General features: G+C 37.6%; 1 protein-coding gene across 1 annotated transcript in view; it reads right to left on the bottom strand.

Moving 5' to 3' along the window:
- Positions 1 to 22,338, bottom strand: part of DNAH8 (dynein axonemal heavy chain 8) — a 305,262-nt gene that overhangs the window by 98,617 nt on the left and 184,307 nt on the right. Inside the window, exons 63-73 of the mRNA XM_028509424.2 lie at positions 20,785 to 20,949; positions 19,456 to 19,682; positions 17,562 to 17,680; positions 15,817 to 15,920; positions 13,177 to 13,353; positions 9,439 to 9,606; positions 8,704 to 8,919; positions 5,772 to 5,909; positions 4,500 to 4,627; positions 3,649 to 3,820; positions 2,038 to 2,193 (exon numbers count right to left, since the gene is read on the bottom strand). Of these exons, the coding sequence (XP_028365225.2) occupies positions 2,038 to 2,193; positions 3,649 to 3,820; positions 4,500 to 4,627; positions 5,772 to 5,909; positions 8,704 to 8,919; positions 9,439 to 9,606; positions 13,177 to 13,353; positions 15,817 to 15,920; positions 17,562 to 17,680; positions 19,456 to 19,682; positions 20,785 to 20,949 (1,770 nt within the window). The remainder of the gene's footprint in view (positions 1 to 2,037; positions 2,194 to 3,648; positions 3,821 to 4,499; positions 4,628 to 5,771; positions 5,910 to 8,703; positions 8,920 to 9,438; positions 9,607 to 13,176; positions 13,354 to 15,816; positions 15,921 to 17,561; positions 17,681 to 19,455; positions 19,683 to 20,784; positions 20,950 to 22,338) is intronic.

Below are 22,338 nucleotides of genomic sequence, written 5' to 3'. Positions count from 1 at the left end.
ATCTTTCTTGTACAGAAACACTGTGTCATAGCCACCACTAGACCCCGGGTCATCTGCACAGATACAAGGTGACCACTGGGTTCTTTATAGGGGAACCTGGGGGACAGCTTCCCTTTCCAGAAGTCTGCACTGTAGGTCCTGGAGAGGACACTGAAGGTGGCCTCTGCACAGTTGCCAGGTGAAGTGCAGCCCTGGAATTTAACATTTATAAAGTGCTTCATTTTTCATTTTGTTTTCCTTCTCAAATCAAGAAATACCAAATTTTGTTTCATTTTGTTTTCATTTATGTATTTGTTCATGTGCTGATTCACATATTCAGAAAAATCATGTCTTCTGAGTAAGGAGAATATATTTTCAATCTGCCTATATTTCAGCAGTAGATAGTTTTTAAAATATGAAAGTGTCTCTACCATATGCCTGTTGCTTCTTCAAGAGGGTTCCTGGGTCTGAATTATATCAGGAAAGACATTACCGAAGACTATTCAGTAGTCTTCTAAGGAGGCTTATATCAGGAAATAAGAAAAGATGAGCAGGGAGATCAATAGCCAGAGGCAAGAGGACTGGAATAAGGGACAAATTACAGTTCAGTTGGATCCAGACAACTGAGTTAGCAGGAGTGCACTCCCCTGTGAATGTGGGTCCTCAGAAGCTGCCTTCCCACTACCTCCATTTCCCTTCACTCTTCCCCTCCATTTACACTCTGACCCTTACCAGGATTTCTCTGGGTTGTCTAAGTAAGCATAGACTGATGCATTGTGTTCTGGAGTATTAATGAGGTGGGGCTACCTTAGGGATGCTCATGAGCATGAGGCAGTGTCCACCTGCCTGCTAAGCAATGATCTCAGAAGGAAATCTTTCAGTATCTCACGATTAAATATGGTGTCTGCTGTAGGCCTTTTGTAAATGCTCTTTATATGACACTCTATTTTTAGTTTTCTGGAAGTTCTATCATAAATGGGTGTTTAATTTACCAAGTGCTTTTTCTGCATTTATCAAGATGACCACATGATTCTTCTGTATTTTTTCCTATAATGATGACATACTTTGATTAACGCCTTTAAATTCAATAAATATCATAATTTGTATTCTATATAAAGAGCTGTACAGAAAATATAAAAATGGGGTAAAGCCATAAACCTGGCCAGCAAGAAGTTTATGGTACATTAGAGATAAAAGAAAAATCTGAAAAGAACAATAATTCCAGACAGACTCTAAACCCACAGCAGAAAGACAAATAAGACATTATGAGGAATCAGGACATACTGTCTTAAGCTGAGGACACAAAAAAGTCTTTATGAAGGTGGCATAGATGTGGACTTTGAAGAATATTTAAGATTTTTATCTGTGATACAAATAAATTTGGCAGTAGGGTGGAGAAAGACATTCCTACAATGATGACACACTTTGATTAATTCCCTTATATTCAATAAATATAATAATTTCTATTCTATATAAAGAATAGAAAAGACTATTCTCATTAGTAGAAATAGTACAAGCAAAAATATGGATCCAGAAGGCTTAGAACAGTGTCTAGGAAACAATGGATGGTCCATATTAGTAGCTGAATTAAAGTATCAGTGGTAACAAGACCCCCAAGGGAGTGCTGGAATCCTGCCCTTTTTGCACCCCTACCTTAAAGTTAACAACTTATTAGACTTCAGCTCTACTATTAGACTCTAGTATGCTATGGGAATACCAAGTGTCTGAGCTAGGTTGGCGCAAGTGGCCTGAATCATGAATTCTTTTGTTGCTTTCCTGTAAACCCACACCCAAGGCCCAGAATAAAAGCCATATCCAACCTTGGGAAAAGCAACAGAGCCAGGGAAATGGACAGAGAGGGGAAGGGTGAGATTAACAGAGAGCACAAAAGAGAGAAAATATCAAAGTCTTTGCCCCAAATCCCTGTTACAAAACTCAAGTGTGTAAATCAACAACCAATTAGAGAGATGACAGCTTTATGGCTAGAGAATTCAACAATAATTTGTGGTAATTTTCATGATTTTAAGATTACTTTCCCCTGCACCAAATGGTAAATACCTGCAGGTCATTTTCTTTTTCCTTTGATTTAATCCAAGTTTTGCCTTGAGTTTGTGGATCTATAAGAAGTGGGTATCTGGTGGCCTTTGTCACAATAATTCCATTCTGAATTGACAGGTCATCTCCTGGTAATCCCTGCAGTCCCCACTCGCCAATCTGAGTAACAGGAAATGAATATGGCCATTCAAAGGAGAACAAGAATGTTTTCGTTAGTAATTAAAAGTACCATGATACAAAAAAACTTGAAATTTGCAGGTATATTTTTCTATTGAGAGTATGCAACAGGTACCTAGAAAAAAAACCCCCAACCTTGTAAATGTGAACAAAGTAATATTAAATTTTAAAAAACAAATGTATCATATAATAAATCCTTTCTATAATAATTCAAGGCTAGGTTTAGTCCTGTATGTTGCATTTTCATGCTTATGAGGAAATGTTGTTAAATTGGCCACATGAAGCATGGTTGCTGAACATTCAGAGAACATAGGGGCTTGAAATATGGTGACACTGGCTTTGTGGGTGGGACCCAGATGGGCTGGAGTTAGCCAAGATACTGAATACAGAGAGTAAGATGTCAGAGAAGATAAGCCCCAGGATAAGCCTCTGAAACTTTCCCTTTGAGCACTTTGGTTCAGCTTTCATGGTGTATAGGGATTGCACAGCTAGAGGCAGAGAAGTTAGGGGAAATGAGACATTGTACTGGCAGGAGCTCATCAATGACATTAAAAATATATTTCCTTTCCAAATTAAGAGGGAATTGCCCTCCTGCCTTCCCATGGTCAGTAAAACCACCTGAAATCCAATGAACTAACTAGCCTCCATCTTTGTTAAATTATCCCAGCACCTTCAAAGGCTATGATTGGTAAAGAATACCCTGGCCCACTTAGCCTCATCAGTGACCCACTGCATCTTCAATACATTACCTAGTCCCTGTCGGGACTAGTGCAACATTGTTTAAATTGGAAAAGATTAATTTTTCAGTTGTAAATAGAGATAACATGAAATTAATAGCATGCCACCTCTAAGGCAACTGGGGAGCATATTCACAAATCAGAAAAGCAGCTCATGAATACAAATTGCCTGGAAAGCATTTAATACCACAGAAGCTCTGTAAAGTTTACTGAAAATTGACAGAGGCATCAAATTCCCAAGAAGGAAGGTTAACATGGTAGCTCACGCTATCACTCAGCGATGCAGAACATGCTGCTGTGTTGGACACTAATAAAGCATTGCTAATGACCGAAAGAAGGTTAGTAACAGTACTTACAGCCTAGCTGATGTCTATATTTGCCTAACGTATTTGAGAGAGAGTGTAATTTAATAGGACTGGTGTAAATACTGAAGGGTTATAAGAAGAGCTCAGTATCAGCAAATCTGTAACTCACAAATAATCTTTTAGTTCATAGCAATGGAACTGATATTAATTTGTAAGCAGGGTTTCTTACAATGAAAAGAAACTTTTATGCAACAAAGGAAATTCATTTTTGGTGCTCACAGGCATTTTGAAAGCAATCTTTTCAATTAAATGAAAAAGCAAACAAATTTGGTGAACCCTTAGTAAGAAATAAAATGAGACTGAAATTCAAATATTGTGTGGAAAGTAACACTTACTGTTGGAGGATCCACCAACATTGAAATAAGATTCAGGTTTTCAGTGAAAGGAATTCTCCGTGCTCTCAGCTCCATCTCCCATTGATCTTTAAGCAAATAGTTCCTAAATATCTGATTGAAAGGACCAAGGTAGGAAAGGAATCCGGTGCACAGCAATATATCACCTACGAGTCTGTTAAGGAAAAAACACATCGTCACCTACCACAGTTTAAGCTCTCACATTAAGGAGTTCGAAAGGCCACAGCAGTTTTGTTTTGTTATGAATCCTTCTTTGCTCTGTGCCCTTGGAAGCCAGACATGGCAGAGACCATGCAAAGAGCAGCAGCGATGGCCATATTTGGGAGGTCAGGGAGCAAGACAGAAGGTTCCTGCTGAAGCCACAGGTCCAGAGCTTTGACTCCCAGAGGAGAAAAAGATCCTGTTCCTCACCCATGGCAGGTCCTGTTCAGAATCATTCTTGGTTAGACTATTTTTCTTTCTCATTCCCCTCTCTGAGCTTTCTGAGCACACCAATGGTAAAAAGATAGACCAACAGAGCAAGCCCATAGATCGTCCTGGCAAATCCAGACTGTATGTGAAGCACTCTCACTGAAAACCCACACTGCTGAACCAAAATTGAGACTCAAACTACTTCACAAAATTTTCTTGCCTCTTTGACTGAGAGAGCGTTACTTAAGCTGTAGGCAGTTTCTTAGAAGGTGGGATTCAGAGACGGATATTTGGAAACAAAGGAGAAACACTTCTCACGGGGATTTGGATTTTATGTTCTCTAAATGTGACAAAGAGGTGGCATTTGAGGTGGTGCCAAAGATAGAGAACAGAGTGAGTATAACGAAGACCAAAATTTGTACCTATTAATCTGAGCTTTGAACTCTTTACTTTGCTGAGTCCATCGGACTTTTTCTCCACTCAGTCCATCGATGAGAGTGGAAGCAGCCTGCATCTTTTTCCGGCACATATCGGCATCGTTAAGCAAATCCTACATTCATAAAGGAAGAAGGTCTCAAAAAGAACTTTTTAAATTGCTGATTAAATATCCATTATATCCACATGTAAAGATAGATGGAGGAATTTCTTAATGTGCACAATAAGTATAATTTAAAAATACAGTGTAAGTGAAACTTTACATTTTAAATTTTGGTAATTTATTCTGTATATAGTTATTTTACATTACAAAATTTCAAGAAAAGCACATAAATTAAAGTAGTATTTCTATTAAAAATTTCAAAATAGAATCAAATCAGTTCAAATATACCATTTTAAATCTTTGATTTGATAATTCTGAGTTCTTTGCAATTTGCCAAGATTTTTTCCCAGAAAAATCCTGCACAACAGCCATGTGCTGTAGGCAGCTTGTGTCTGTCCACAAAAGCCAATTGTTAGATTTTCAGGAAATGTGTGTGCTGGTGTTAAATGTGTGTGTTAAACAGTCATTGTTAAAAATTAAATTATATAAACTTATAATTAAACAAATTACATTAAAAGGAAAGGTAAAGTAACCAAAACACATTACTTCCTAATTATTTACTAGGTTTTAGTATTGCCTAGGTGACGTTATTTCAGTCCACTGTGTCAGCACGGTGGAAATCATACCTAATGGTGTGCTGCTGCCTAGGTTTTTCCAAATCTGGGTTCAGCATCATCACACTGACAGCTTAAAACTGGCAGTGAGAGGAGTAACTAGATCACAGAAAGCAGCAAACCCTGCAAACAGGACTTTCTTCTTCTCCAGACCCTGCCCCTCACAAGCTGACTGCTGAGCACTTTATCAGACCACCACCACTTACAACCTACCTCAGAGGTCATATCAGGATCCCCATTTGATGGATAACTGAGGTCAAGTGCCCTCAACTGCATGATTAATAAGTGCATGAGCTGGACCTAAAACTAGTTTCTGTCAAGTGAGTCCTCTTTAGGTATGACATCACAGCTTCCTCTTATAGAAAGTGATTATTAAAAAAGAATTTGAAGTGTCAAAGATCCAAAATAAGTAGACATTGCTAGTGAGTAAGAGCATTCAGGTAAATTTTTTGTCATAGACATTTACCTAATTTCTAAATACAACACATACTTGTGTAACTAGACTGTACATTGTTTCAGTAATTTGGGGTCTTTAATCTCACCATTTTCTCATTCATGGCTGCATCAAATTTTGCTTGTACTTTATCCAGCTCAGCTTGTTTCTCATCAAGCAGTGCCTGTGCCTTCCCCAGCTCAGCATTAGCAACTGCTAAACGGCCCTCTTGCTTGGCCAGGTTTGCCTTAGAAGGGAGAAGAGGTGATTAGTGTAGAGCTGTATTAGCACTGCAAGACAGCTGTGACAGTAGATTACATAATTTTGCCCTAACTGGTTTGGAGGTCATCTATTTCAGTGTTTTTAGCTGGGGAAGCAGAGGGTCTTACAGATACTTCATTTATGTATTTTTCTTTTAATTATTAATGTTACATATAGAAAACATGGAAAATGCAACCATGTATAGGAAGGAGAACAAAATTACCCTTCAGTTTACCCAGAGACAGTCTGTGAGTATTGTGTTAAGAAGCTGACAACTAGCATTTTGATTATTTTTCCACCTAATATAGTCAAATCATTTCCCTGTCCTTAAAAACCTTTTCATGAACATCAGTTATATGGCTGCACCATACCCTGCAATTTGTATGTATCATCATTTATGTAACGTTTTCTGTACTTTTAGACATTTCTTTTTTCAGTTTTAATTATTATAAATAATGCTGTGGTAAGTACTATTGGGTATGTAAACATTTTGGATGGTTTCCTTCCTTGGTATAAATTCTTGGAAGTGAAATTACTGTAACAATAGTTTTTCATCTTTTCCTAAGTCCTATAACATGGTAATTACATTTTCTTATAACTATGAAGTATTTAATCAGCAAAGTAAGATAGCCCCAGAGACTTCTGGCATAGAAGTTTTTGGATCACTTTCCGATTTTCTTTCTCAATATTTCATTTATTTAAATTTAGCCATTTCCCCCAGGAAATTTTCATTTCATTTATATTTTCCAATGCATTTACATATAACTGCTTTTTAACTATTTAAATCTACATGTCTGTGATTATATGGATTTATTCTTCTATTCTCATTTGTTCTATATTTTCTTCTTGATTAGATTTTCTAAGGTCATATCTCTGATATTTGTTTTTGTAAAGCATCAGTTTTTAGATGAACTCATTTATTCTACTTTTGTCTTTTCTCCTTTCTCTTTAATGTTGTTTATATTAGCTCTATTCTGCTTTCCTTAAATTTTTTGTATATGTATTCTTGTAAGTGAGTATGTATTGGATTTACTTTCTTTGAGTCATTTAAGGAAAGAAAATGTACTACTTTACCACATCACAAAAGTTTTGGTAACTATTTTTTGTCATCATTCTCTAAATAGAAGTGACTTTTTTTTAATGTAAGCTTTCTAATTTTACTGCTTATTATCAAAGAATGAGGTTTCAGCCCTCATTCTGGCCGGGTAGCTCAGCTGGATGGAGCACTGTCCCAATGTGCCAAGGTTGCAGGTTCCAACCCAGTCAGGGTACATACAAGGATCAACCAATGAATGCATAAATGAGTGAAACAACAAATTAATGTTTCTCTCTCTCACTTTCTCTCTCTCCTTTCTCTCTCTTTCTCCACTTCCTTCCCTTCCTCTCTCTCTCTCTAAAAGTCAATCTTAAAAAAAGAACGAGGCCTCAGCAATTTTTGCTTCTGAGAATTAAATCAGGGTCTTCTTTTAGTATTGAACATCATCAATTTTTGTAACTGTTTCTTTGTTTATATTTTAAAAGTTCAATGTAGCAAATCAACCTTAAAAATAATATAGGTAAAATCTCTATGTAAATATTAATTTATGCCTACTCAAGATTCACTACATAATTTGCAGGGCCCAGTGCAAAATAGAAACATGGGGTCCCTTGTTAAATATTAAGAACTTCAAGAGAATGACAGTAAAGCATTAAGCCAAGCACAAGCCCTTAACACAGGACCCTGTGTGTACAGGTCACATACCCACAAAGCCAGGCCTGTGGCACCAGGTGTGTGCTAGATCGATACTGTGAGCCACAACCTAAAATTACAACATTATTTTTATTAATCTCCAGTTCACATAATAGATTTTGTTTTATGTGACTTAATACTATTTTATTTATTGCATAAGACATTATTACAATTAAGTCTCACTGTGGACTTAATTGTTAAGAATCAATATTTTTACTAATAAAAATGATGGCTCTTTTAGGCCTTTTTTTCTTGAATTCTAACATTTATAGTAACATTTTTTTCTTGGTATATTTTTGTTTTGGTGTTTTGATATAGTCTCACCATTACCCTTTGTTAAAACTTTCTTGCTTTTTATTTATTTTCTACTTGTTTTGAAGCATGGAGTGTAAAGAGGCAGTCACTTCTATAAAGCTTATCATAAAAACCAGTAACCCTCTCCCCCCTCCTCCACTTTCCATTCCATAGAGCGACCACTTTCAACTCTTTTAGCTTTACAGGGCTGGGGTTAGGCAGCAGAGGTTGTGTTTGTCTGGGTGGTATCTTTTATGACTCCTTTGCATTCCTGAGAAAGCCTTCTGTTCCTTCAGACATGAAGGACAGTCTGGCCCAGTGTAGGGGGATGTGTGTGTGTGTGTGTGTGTGTGTGCGTGTGCGCACATGTGCGCCCATGCATTGTTTACCCTTCAATATTTAAACCATATCCTTGAGAATGTCTTTTTGTTCCCCCATACATGTAGGGCAGCTTGGCCAGATATTGAATTCTTGGACCACTGCAATTTCCTCCTCAATACTCTTTGCATATGTTTTTTCATTATTTTCTAGTATTTAGGATTAACAAGTCGGCTTCAGTTCCTTGTCTGAGATGTCCGAAACATATAACAGATATAAAAAGAATGAGAAACTGAGAGGACATACAGAAAAGAAGAAAAACTTGGTAACAAGGGCATCTACCATTGTTAGTCAAATTATGCTTTGTTTTTAAATAGCAGTCATATTAATGCTTGATTTTACTAAACTGATTTACTAGGAGAAAGAGGGAAATTTTTACCTTCAGAGGCAATACTTCTCTATTGATGCCATAAAATGTTGCCATAGCAAGTGTCCAAGAAAGCAGACCAGCCACATTCCCACAGACTTTTTTGGCACTTTCAAAAGTGTAATCATCCATGTTAAAATATGGCTGTAGTAACTCCACAGTCTCTTCATTAATAGTGTCCTTGGGAAACTGCTGAAGGCTCCACAGGAATCCCGTCGCACTCATCAACTGAAAAACAGTACTGCAACCTATAAGTTCTGGGAGAAGATAAATACTTCCTTTCTGAGTTAGTACGTGCTTCTAAATTGATTTTTAAAAAAGAACTAACAGTTGATTTTCTCTAAACACACAAATCAAGACTATGACAGTAGTCAACCTAAATCTGTAAATACAAACTGCCTTCTCATTTCCACTGTGAAACAGTAAAAATAAAAGCTACTTACGTTTCCTGCCAGGTGGGTGCATCTGGGTGCTGCCAACCACACAGGCCTCCATTTGGAGACTGGGTGGGGTTGCCGTCAACGCTGTGCCCACACTAGCCACTGGTCCTGAACAGATTTTATAAAAAGGAAGCATTCAGCCTAAGAATCTTTCCCTACTTATGCTTTGGGAGATGCAGATTAAGATAAAACTATTCAATACATAACGGTTGATTTTTATCTGCCAGCTTGTCTGGTCTACATTGAGTGTCCTGGGATAAGGACACCAACGGACCTCACAGGGCCTACAAAAGTAGATTTTACTTACTTTTAATGACTCTCCCCATGACGGCTTACAGCAAGGTTTTTCTGGATCCATAGTAACAGGGTCAATTTTCTTTTGAAATAGTAACAGAACGCAGTCCATGATTCTCATAATAAGATGTGGGGGCTTTGCAAGCTTCCTGACTGTGGCAATATCATTTGGTTTGATAGTCTGTTTTGGGAGTTAGGAATCAATATATTTTTTTGTTAAGTAGTATTCATGGTCATATGGAAATCTAATACTTTTAAATAACTAAAGTAGAAAACTTTAAAATGTACCTTCCCCAAACCCTGACATTATCTCCTCAAGGGTTTGCATTCTGAGATTTTTTTCCTAATAGCTCTTTTATCCTAGAATGGTGATAGGATTTTTGTTGGTTTTCATTCTTTTTCTTATGTTGCTTAGAACTAATTTTTTAGCATATCACTACTGTTCACTGCCCACCAGCCCAGACCTTTGTTAGCAACAAACCTCACTCATGGGTAATATTTAGATAACTTGCATCTTGAAATCAGAGTCTATATTATGTGTAGATAATAAAATAGGACAAAGGCCCTGGAGAGCAGAGGTCCCACTTTTGGTCTTCATTTTGAGGGCTGCACTATCTTTGGAAGTGGGGAGGAATTCAAAAGAGACATAAGAATTTATTATATGCCTAATGAAAATATTTTTTAAAGTTTCTATATGTGAGTTGGGTTTAGAATAAGTCATTACCAGATATTCGGGGCAAGAAGGACTGGGATATCCAAGATGGAGGTGCAGTTAGATACATGTTGCCTCCTCAGGACAAAAGAAGGACCAAAACAAACAAACAAAAATGAAAACAAAAAACAGAACTGCCAGAAAATCAAACTGTATAAAGTCCAACAACCAAGGAATTAAAGAAGAAATATTCATCCAGACTGGTAGGAGGGGCTGATGTGAAGCCTTGGTGGCTGGAGGACCTCAATGGGCAAGGCAGTGGCTGGTGATCCCACACTTGCATGAGGATAAACTAGGGCGAACAACTGAGGAGCAAAAGAAACTGCAAAACCCAGGGTTCTAAAAGGGAAAGAAAGTCTCAAAACCTCTGGTGTTAAAAACCTGTAGGGATTGTAGTGGCAGGAGAAACTCCCAGCCTCACAGGAAAGTTTGCTGGAGAGACACACAAAGCACTAGAATGTACACAAATCCACACACTGGGAATCGGCACCAGAAGGGCCCAATTTGCTTGTGGGTAGCAAGGGAAGTTACTGAAAGCCTGGTGAGAGCCAAGCATGCAGCACTGTTCCCTCTCTGACCCCTCCCTCATATACAGCAAAGTGGGTTGCCCCACCCTGATGAATACCTAAGACTTTGTTCCTTACAACAGAACCGCTTGGCTGAGACAAAAAAACATGGCCCAAATGAAAAAAATGAATCAAAGCTTCAAAAATAGAGCTAAGCAATGAAGAGATGGCCAACCTATCAGATGCACAGCTCAAAACACTGGGAATCAGGATGCTTACTGAAATGGTTGAGTATGGTTGAAAAATAGAAGACAAAGTGAAGGCTATGCAAAGTGAAATAAAGAAAAATACACAGGGAACCAACAGTGAATGGAAGGAAACTGGGACTCAAATTAACAATTCAGAGCAGAAGGAAGAAATAAACAGTCAACCAGAACAGAATGAAAAAAACAAGAATTCAAAAAAATGAGGAGAGGGTTAGGAACCTCTGGGACAACTTGAAATGTTCCAACATCCAAATCATAGGGGTGCTAGAAGGAGAAGAGGAAGAGAAAGAAATTGAAACTTATTTGAAAAAAATAATGGAGAACTCCCCCAATCTGGCCAAGGAAATCCAGGAAGTCCAGAAAGCTCAGAAAGTCCCAAAGAAGTTGGACCCAAGGGAGCACCCACCAAGGCACATCATAATTAACTGCCCAAGATTAAAGATAAGGAGAGAATCTTAAAAGCAGCAAGAGAAAAGGAGACAGTTACCTACAAAGGAATTTTCATAAGATTATCAGCTGATTTCTCAAAAGAAACCTTGCAGGCAAGAAGGAACTGGAAAGTATTCCAAGTCATGAAAGGCAAGGACCTACATCCAAGATTATCCAGCAAAGCTATCATTCAGAATGGAAGGGCAGATTAAGTGCTTCCCAGATAAGGTCAAGTACAAGAAGTTCATCATCACCAAGTCTTTATTATATGAAATGTTAAAGGGACTTATCCAAGAAAAAGAAAAAGATATAAAATATGACCAGTAAAATGACAACAAACTCACAGCTATCAACAACCAAACCTAAAAGACCAAAACCAAAAACAAACTAAGCAAACAACCAGAACAGGAACAGAATCACAGAAATGGAGATCACATGGAAGATTATCAGCAGGGGTGGGTAAGATGGAGGAAAAGGTACAGAGAATAAGAAGCATAAATAGTGGGTACAAAATACACAGGGGGAGGTTAGTTAAGAATAGTATAGGAAAAGAAGAAGCCAAAGAACTTCTATGTACAACCCATGGATATAACTAAAGAGGGGAGTGGAATGCTGGTGGTGGGGGAGAGTGCAGGGAGGGGGGAAATAAAGGAGAGAAAAAAATGAGACAACTCTAATAGCATAATCAATAAAATATATTTTTTTAAAAAGAAAATCTCCTAAGACTCATTTGACTCAGTGATCTCTCTCTCCTATGTTGTTATGGAACCCATAAAGGGAGTGGGGATGAAGAATGTGTCCTGGTCATTATCACAATTTTATAAATGATTACCATAAATCAATCCATGTGACAAGTACAGGAATTATCCCATATAAAACAAACAAAAATAGCCGTGTCCTCATAATTTTCCAATGAAGAGAGAGAGAAAACAATTACAGTAAACTAGGATTATCTGTCAAAATATAAGCACAGAGATGATAGGAAAATAAAGGAAGAACCAAAAACTTCCTGGAAGGTGTGAAATCTGAGCCTGGTCTTAAAGAATGACTTACCGGGCAACGAATGTTAGAAGCATTCCTGGCAGAGGGAGAGACTAATTTAAACAGACCATAATTTTTTCAGAAGCCTCTAGGTTTTTCTGTACAGCTGGGTCGTTCTGTGTGTAAGCACAGAATGACAAGAGAGTTCAAGGAGTAGACAGAAGCCAGTTTAGCAGCGGCACAGATATTATTCAGTACTCTCCATGTGCCCAGAAAACTGTATTCATTACTACTACTGTTTACATTGAAACTTCAAGGATCAGTGAGGAATTATAATCCTCATGGAGACCCCGGAAAGTTAAGGCAACTTATTTAAGAAGTAGTGGCCATGAGAAGCAAGTGCAGATCTGCCTGCCTCCAAAGCTGCACCCTCAGAGCTGTGGATGCCTTGACTGGATCCTAAGAGTAATGGGAACCACATGGGGACTTCAAAAGGACTGACGACATAATCTTAACAGTATGCTGGAGGAACCGAGAAGGCTTTCTTTCTATGTAATCTGAATCCCTTATGCTGTAGGTTAGGCTGCTAATCACTAGTGTTCTCAGTTCTTATTTATGGCACGAAGCTGATTTATGGCTTGAAAATAGTGAGTTATGGGAAGTGAAGACTTAAAATATTAGAACTTTGAAAGCTTAATCAGTGAAAAGATTTGTTTGCAGACTGAGAAATTATTATAAATCACATTTGTAATTCAGTTCGATTTTGTGATGACAAAAATCCCAGTTATTTCATGTGATCAAACATGGTGCCTGCCCACACTTGTGCTGGGAGGGGTAACGATGCACTCGCTACTCACATTCAGGGCTGCTTCCGCTTCTTCCAGCGCAGGTTTGGCTGCCTCAAGCTTCGACTCAGCTTTTACTTTTTCATGATCAATTTCATCCACAATTTTTTGGGCTTTGTCTTTTACCTCCTGCACTTCATTTTTTACTTTGGCTGAAGCTTGAGCACTTATTGTGACTTCTGCTAGTACCTTTTAAGTTGAGGAAACACATGAGAGCAAATAGAAACCTGTGAGCAGAATTTACAGACTTGAGCAGTGTGGGAATATTTATTCAATATAATATAAAACATGAATAAGAGCAAACTTATTTCTCATCTAAATCATCTGTATTTTAAAGTACATTTTTTGGACTATAAGACGTACCTTCTTCTCCACCCTCCCACACAATTTGGGAGGAAAATGTAGTAGCGACCCTGCTCCTGCCTCCTATGACCCCACTCCACCACTGCCCCCCTCCCACAGCAAGCCAGGTAAGCTACATTTGGACTATAAGATGCACCCCCTTTCCCTCCCAAATTTGAGGGGAGTGCATTTTATAGTCTGAAAAATACGATATATTAAAGAACGACCCAACACCTATTAAAACCCAATTACATGCAGAGAGCCAACACAAACAGCACAAAGGGCATCCCAAGAGCATTAAGTTCAGGAGATCAAGCAGACTGCTCCACTAAATCCCACAGGTCTCCTACCATAGAAGTTCACACCAGAAACACAAGGAGTCAAAACAGATCAATTTAAGAAGCAGAGGTAAAAAAGAAGAGTCTCACAAATCATGGGAAGACAAAGAAACAATACCCAATTGAAAGGAAAGGAGGAATCTTCAGAAAGAATGCTAAATGAAATAGAGGCAAGTAAACTATCAGACATTGGGTTCGAAACAATGTTTATTAGGAAGCTCAATGAGCTCAGTGAGAATTACAAAGAACTACAGGGAAGCTACTAGGAACTTACTGTGAACTACATCAGCATGGAAAAAGACATAGAAACTATCAATAAGATCCCGGAGGAAATGAAGAATTCAACTTCTGAATTGAAGAACATGATAGAAGGAATTAAAAGCAGGCTAGATGAAGCAGAGGATCATGCCAGCGAACTAGATGACAAGGTAGAAAAAAATTCCTAGAAAGACCAAGAAAAGGAAAAGATACTCAAAAAGAACAAAAAGGGGTTAAGGTGCCGGAGAACAACATGAAACATAATACTCTCCATATAATAGGGATACCAGAGGAGAAGAGGAGCAATAGATAGAAAACCTGTTTGAAAAAGTAATGACAGAAATTCATCCTTCCCTAATTTGATGATGGAAAAAGTCACAGAAGTCCAGGAAGCACAGAGGGTCCCAATCAAAAGGAACCCAAAGAGGCCCACTCTAAGGCACACCATAATTAAAATGGCAAAATTCAAAGACAAAGAGAGAGTCTTAAAAACAGCAAGGGAGAAACAACAAGTAACATACAAGGGAGCCCTGATAAGGCTAGCGGCTGACTTCTCAATAGAAATACTATAGGACAGGAGGGATTGACAAGAAATATTCCAAGAAATGAAAAGCAAAGGCCTGCAACCAAGATTATTCAACATATCAGGGCTCTCAATTAAAGCAGAAGGTGAGATAAGGAGCTTCCCAGACAAAAGAAGGCTAAAAGAATATACCTCTACCAAATCAGCATTACAAGACATGCTAAAGGGACTGTTCTAAGAAGATGAAGAAAAAGAGTGAGAGAGAGAGGAACACAAGTACAAAGGGGAAAAATGGCAATGAATAAGTACCTATCAATAATATTTTTAAATGTAAATGTATTAAATGTTTCAGTGAAAAGGCATAGAGTAGCTGAATGGATAAGAAAACATGACCCACACATATGCTGCCTAGAAGAGGCCCACCTCACAAAAAAAGACCTACACAGACTAAAAGTAAAAGGTTGGAAAAAATAATCCAAGCAAATGGACAGGTTAAAAAAGCCAGGGTTGCAATACTTGTATCAAACGAAATACATTTAAAGATTTGTTAAGTACCTACTACATGCCAGAACTTAGTGAAGTGCCTCTCCTAACTCTCTCTTGTTTCAGCAACTGCCTGAGGATCAAGACTTCAGTATCTATTCTTTTTTTAATTACTGTTCAAGTACAGTTTTCTCTCTTTTACTCCTATTAAGTATCTATTCTTAACTGCCTCTCAGGGAATGGAAGCTAAATGCAGTCTGAAACTGGTGGGCTCATAGATAAAGGAGCAGCACACATATACTCATATTCCTACCACCTTGGGGGCAGAATCTTTTTTTTTTTGTAACTCTATAAACTCTTCATCTTATTCTTTTCCCTGCTCTACACAAACTTCAGATGAGACTTGGGCCATCCTAGAAACCTAGAGCATGTAGGGACCTTAATACAGTCAAGCAGAAATTTTCTAAATAATGAGAGAGCAAGAGAGACAGACAGAGCCAGAGAAGAAAAAACAGTCTTAGACCCAGTAGAGGATATGATAGTTTAGGTATGTCTTGGTATAAGTTAAACAAAAATATCTAATGGTCTTTGGGAACATTATCTTACCAGAAATACTCTGTAACTTTATACCCTGCAAGTTTACAAATGTTTTGTTTTAATATGGAAAAATGTACCTCACCACTCAGTATAAAATAAATGCCAACTCACTTCATCTGCTTTTATAGAAGCCACTGCCAACTCCTTTTCCTTTACTGCAAGATCCTGAGAGAGTTTTGCAACGGATTCACTTGCCTCCATAAGCTTATCAAGACCTTTATAAACACACATATATACACTCTTGCTGAGTATGTGAATATACTTCATCAAATATTTATTCAACATTTACTACATATAAGGCATCATATAAATACTATAACAAATACAAGGTAATTAATTATGGGCAAAAGCTTTAAAAACACACAAATCTTAAGAGCAACTGACTGGATTTCTAAGAATTTCAGCAGTGGGATGAAGAAAATAGCTCCAACTGAGGAAAATTATTTAACTACATTTAAGGGAAAGTCACAGCACCTTACCGAGTAACCTTAATCACTGAACTTACTTGACAAACATTAGTCAAGTAACTTACTTGACAAACAGATGCTGCCTTGGCTTTGCAAACACTTTGTAACTGTCATTTTTTGCCTTTGACTAATATTGCAGCTGAGATGGTGAATGGGACACAAAATCTATTAACAATTTTGTTGTCCTCTTCATTATAAAAATGAAAATAACTGTGAAGACCTATGCAACTGGCCCTGTGACTTTCAATACCAGAGAGCAAAATAACTGACTTTCTCAAGTTCCACCTGGGTTTTAGACAGAAGTGTTTCAGTAAATGTTCAGCATCTGATCTCCTGAGGCAGAAGGGGAAGCAATCATTTATGTTTTCAGTTTCCGAGGTGTCAGCACTCCCCCATGGCTGAATTCAAGCTACCAAGAGATTCTCAGTAGCACACTGTTATACAATATTTCTACCATACAGGTAGAATGAAAATAATGTCAAGAATACTAATAATAGCAAAATAGAGTAAAAATAACTAAGAAGTGGTTAGGTTTTGAGTATTTATTGCCTTCATTTTTAATATAATTTAATTATAAGTTTATATAATTTATTTTTTTAATAAAAACTGTGTTTAAAAACCAGATCACAAAATTCCTAAATGTAATAATCAGCTCCCAGGAGCCAGTGCAGGTGGCTTCAGCACACCACCCATCCTGGAGCATCAGTGGAAAAGCTGCAGGAAGGTGAGCCATGAGAACAGAAGGTTTCTTTCTTTGTGTTTCTATCGTCACTATAACTTCACCAACCATGGAACTCAGTTACGCTCTGTGACCAAGTCTTGTGTGGGAGAAGTAAAAAGAAAGCATTAACGTATTCTGGAATGTTTGGACCAAATGCTTTCTGGACATATAACCTATTCCAATTTCTACTTTTTCTACCTATATATACTGAACACTCAGAAAACCATCACTCAGGTAAACGTTCTCTTTTTGTTTACATTTGTTTTGCCTTTTCCTTTGATAGAAATCTGAGCACTAACATTGCAAAGTTTATATGAATTGAGGGAAATTGTAATGAAACCAAAAATTGAAACTGTGGTCAGTTCCCAAAAGCTGACTGGTCTCCATTTGCAAGTGACTGTGGTGACCTGCTGCCAGAGTTGGAAACTCGGAAAACCCAAAGTTGAAAGAGCTGGGAGAAATGGTGATAGAAAGGAAACAGGCCACCTCTGTTTCGATTTCTTCTGCCCAGAGTTTCTTGACAGGTCAAATGACCCTTAAGGGCATTCCTTCAAGATAATCTATTACTAACACTAAAGTCAGTATTTTATTTTCAAATACAACAATATCCACCAAGCAAAATGTTGGGATCCCTATCAAACAAGCCCTTAAAATTCCACTCTGCTTACCAATATTCATACGCTCAGCTTGTTCATGAATATATTTCAACTTTTCAGTATAAATGTTTTTATAACCATTTATAAATGAGAGATAAGACTTAGGAGTCACGTGTGCTCTTCGGCGGTATCTGAAAAGGAACATAAAAGCGATCTTCATCTCTGCCATTCTGGTGTACTCCCATACATTGTCAGAACAGATGCTCTTCCCACTGTGAAATCGGGGTAATTCCTGAGAGTGAGTCACTAGCAGGAGGGCAGACTAGGGGTGAGGTGGAGAGAATGCTAAATATCTGATATCTGGGCCTTTTGGGGGTCTTTAACTCCGCTCTTACACAGCTCTGGGCTTCTGTTTCCTCATCTGGAACAGTGAAGAAAGTCGGTGCTCTATACTTGTCAGAATTTTGTGAAGATAAAAAATACGTAAATATACTTTGTAAACTTTGAAGTTCTGTACAAATATTAGGGGTGAGTGGTTGAAGTGAATTTGTACTGAGGTCTGTTTTCATTTAACTAATACTGGCTACACACCTCTTCACTTCTAGGAACCGGCTGAGTGGGCTTCCCAAGGTGAAAGCCACTCTCCCCCCTGAGTTCCTGGATTGTTTCTAAAATCAAAGTAGCCACACTTGATTCAAACATTCAACTCACTGTGGGCTATAGTGTAATAATTCTACTTAACAATAGAAATAAATAAAAAGAATTAGTTTATACAGGAGAAACTCAAGTCAAAGAAGAGCTCCACGCATACTATAAAGTCATTAATTTTGCACTTTGGGGGTTCAGAAGATTTTTAAAGTTAAAATATTTTAAAGACTTAGCATATATATGACTATCATTAAAGTATTATGTAAATATTACATTCAGAATGAACTTCTACAACCTAAGAGAGTATGAAAAATTTGAAAAACACACTAAATTTTTCAAAAATATACACAGGTTTTTGTAGCTGTATGAAGTAAGAATTTCTCTCTACAGATAATGGTAGCTGGAGGAGTTCGAATGAGGTAGAAAGAAAATCTTCCTAACAGTAAAAATTAATACCCATGAATTCACCAACAGAATCCAGGAGATCATCTACAACTATTCAAGAAGGTGGTCTAGGTATAGATTTCTCATAAACTTTTGTGAGATAAGGAACGCTTGGAAAGATCAATGAAAGTGTTACCCAGATTCCCTATGCAGAAAAATAGGCACAGTCTTTCTGGCAGGTTCAGCACCCTTGAAGCCCACCCATTAAACCTTAGAGACAAGCCCACTCTTCCAGAAATCCACGCTGGCACTACATTCATGTCTTGTCATATACAGTGACTATCATGTTTGTGGTGGGCAGTGGTATTTTTAAACTGTTGGACACCAGCCTTCACATATAACAGTATGGTTGCTTTTAGTGACTAGATTCTCCTACAGTCAATTAAAATTTTGGTTCATAATTATTTGGCATAAAATATGATGAAACATGCATCACTTTATCGGCTAAGTGATACAAATACAAAACCTAAATGTTCTCTTAACAGAAGGCAATAAAAAAACTTTAAAACAGTGCACTTCTTTAATCACAATAAATAATGCCTCTGAACAAGAAACTAATTTTAAACAGTTAGGTCACTTTTGAAAAAAATTAAGTCAACAAAATAGAGTGATTAATTAAGCATGTGTTACTTCGAAGTCTGAAAGGGAAAAAGTACTTAAATTAAGTATGGACATTAGTTAATTTTTAAAGCTCATTATTTACCATCTTTTCAACATATAATCACTAGAAAATCAAAGCAAGTAAAAATCTAAGTGCAGCTGGGACTCTGTACTCAATTGATAATGACTAGTTCTTTATGGGATGTTCCTTTCAATTTCTCTTTGGAGGAAATTTGTGGTTCTGTAGCTTTCCTGCTCATGTGATGTCACCTACCTTTGGAAATAACTTTCACAGCTCTCTGAAACCATGTCATGGAAGAGGCCCATTGTTTCTACAACTTGTTTTTTGGTGTCACTAGAACAGACAATATTATAGCCTAAAAGGAAATAGGAGGCCACGGCGACCAGCGCCTCCTTTGGCCAGCGACTGAACCAATCCATAGTGCAGCCTGATATCAAGCCAGGAAATTTCAGGGACCGAGCACGGAACCTCTCACCAACCTATTGACAGAAAAGTTGGAAAGCATTAGAAGCATAAACATCATAAATCATCTAGAGATAGGCTTGTGCATGCTAAGCCAACAGTGTGACATCACAATTTTTAAAAAACCTTGAACTACATTAATAAATAAAGTGTCCAGATGAAGGGAGGTAGTATTTCCTTACTCTCCCCTGTTCTAAAACTACATCTGCATTCTTAGATTTGATTCTAGGAGCTACCTCTTAAGAGGAAACTGACAAACTAGAACTCTTCTAGAGAGAGATAACCAAGACAGTGAAAGGCCAGGGCACTAGTACAAATGAGAATAGCAGAAGGCACAGGCAGTGTTTGATCTAAAAAGAAAATAATTCAGGGAGTTTGCAAAAACTTTCTCAAACTATGAGGTGCTGTATGTGGGAGAGGGGATGGGTTCATTTTATAGGGCAGAAACAAAATCACAGGGGAGAAGACAGAGAGACAAAATTCAACTGGTTGTAAAAAAGACCTTTCTGGCTGTGTGATCATCTAAAACTTAAGCAGATGCCATGTAAATCTGTGAGACACACCCACCCTGCACCCAGAGCAGAGCTGACCAACAGAACTTTCAGTGATGATGGAAATTTTCTATATATGTGCTTTCCAGTATGGTAGCCACCAGCCACATGTAGTTATTGAGCATTTGAAATGGAGAAAATGGGATGAAAAATTGGATTTTTATTTTTATTTAATTTTAATTAATCAAAATTTAAATAACCATGCATGTCTACTGGCTACTATATGGACAGTATAGTGAGCTACTGATAGTCAAATCTACATCTGGGACACAGTAGATGGTATGTCTAGACTGGAGGTGGAGCTGGACAAGATCATATTACCAAATCCCTTACAATTCAAATAACCTATATCTTTAGTAATGAAAGTTGTAGCTTATGCAATAATTTCAAGTCAGATGAATATTTTACACTTTGATATGAGATTTTGGTAGTAGTAAAGTATTGATTTTATTTCAATATAACAAGTGTTAGTTTCTGAGTAAATCATCTCATCAGAGAAAGTAAACCATCTAAATATATTTAAATAAGTAACTCCTCCTACATATATATAACTAAAATAAAAACTCACTGGAGAGAAGCAGAGAACAACATGCAAGTTCTTCCTCGATCTTGAAATAAAGTATTCATACAGATTATCAAAGGTAGGAGGATGGCGAGGTAGCTCCTTTTTCATCACCGATATCAGACTTTGGGTGATTTCATCCATTTCATCCCGTGCAAACAAATTGGAGATCTTTGAGGAACAGACAAGATAGTGTTCTGTGTTTTAACTGTTTTCCACAGCCAGTTCACTGCCAAAATCTGGTCCTCTTTTCCCACCTATATGTCTTCTTTTGTTCCTATTTTCTTTCTGCATCTCTACAGTTAAACTGCTGGTTTGCCAGAGATTACCAAGAGTATAACTATTTATTGAGCAAGTTGAGCAGTTTCATCAGGAGCAAATTATGTTTCCTTTTGCTCCCATAGCTATCACTATAGAAACGATCCCTGAAAGTATAGTCTTAAACAGCTATCACTAAAGTGCTATCTCTCCACCATTTCTATCATTTCTTTAAAATGTCCATGATGCTCTCTGTTCTCTGAGTCATTGTCAGTCTCAATTCTGTCTCCAAGGTAGTTAACGAGCTCCCATACCAATAAGAATCGTAGACACCATGGTGAAGGAAAGAGTTAACACAGCAGTTTTAACTCTTTTAAGAAGAGTTAAGAAGGTTTAATTTTAAGAAGTATCCTTGCAGGGCTGGCATCTAGAAATTTGACTTTTGGAATGTCTCCTCCATTGCTAATTAATAAGGTTGTTCCACTGTACCCAGACTATTTATACAAAAATTGGAATAGATGGGGAATATCTACATTCTATCTGGAAGTCTAGAATTTGGGTGGTTGTGGCTAGGCAGGGAGTGACTACATGGCCAGTGCCAATAAAACTGTTGGACTCTGAGCCTCAGACAGCCCCCTGAACACAAACACAGGGCAGGTGTCACAGCACTTTACCGCTGGAGGGAAAACACATTCTGCATGGCCCCTCTAGTGAAAACACGGAAAGCCTGAACATGGATTTCTCCAGACTCCACCTGATACATCTTCTTCCTTACTGATCTGGCTGTGACTCCTTACTGTGTTGCTTTAATAAATGTTAGCCATGAGTACAAGTATATGCAAAGTCCCTTAATTCCTTTCAATGTAGTACCATGCATGTAAGTGATCATGGTAGTGCTGATACAAGTAGTGTCAGAAGTGGTACCACTGACATCTGCTTACACCTAATGGAACTCTTCTAACTGTTCTATATCCCTGTTAAACAGGTAGGTGGATGGATAGATAGATGGATAGGTACTTTGCTCCCCCTAAAATAAATTATGGGATCAAATTGAAGACTTAAGAGACAAATAGGCAATCATATGTAAAATGGAACAAAGCATACAGAAAATCTAGGGGTAGGCAGCATTAATTTCACAGGAACTTCAAAACTTTACCGAATTGCATATGTTAATCATTTCTAAAACAAAAAATGTGTGATGAATAGCATCATGTACCAAAGGTTGCTGAAGGGTTGCTCCTTTTATGTATTCAAATATAATTTATATTTTTAAAATATGAGCTTTTCCTCTAGCTTTGAGAC

The sequence above is a fragment of the Phyllostomus discolor genome, chromosome 4 (assembly GCF_004126475.2).
Source record: "Phyllostomus discolor isolate MPI-MPIP mPhyDis1 chromosome 4, mPhyDis1.pri.v3, whole genome shotgun sequence".
Classification (NCBI taxonomy): Eukaryota; Metazoa; Chordata; class Mammalia; order Chiroptera; family Phyllostomidae; genus Phyllostomus; species Phyllostomus discolor.
The sequence above is the reverse complement of the archived record's forward strand: the minus strand, read 5'-3'. Positions and strand labels throughout refer to the sequence as shown.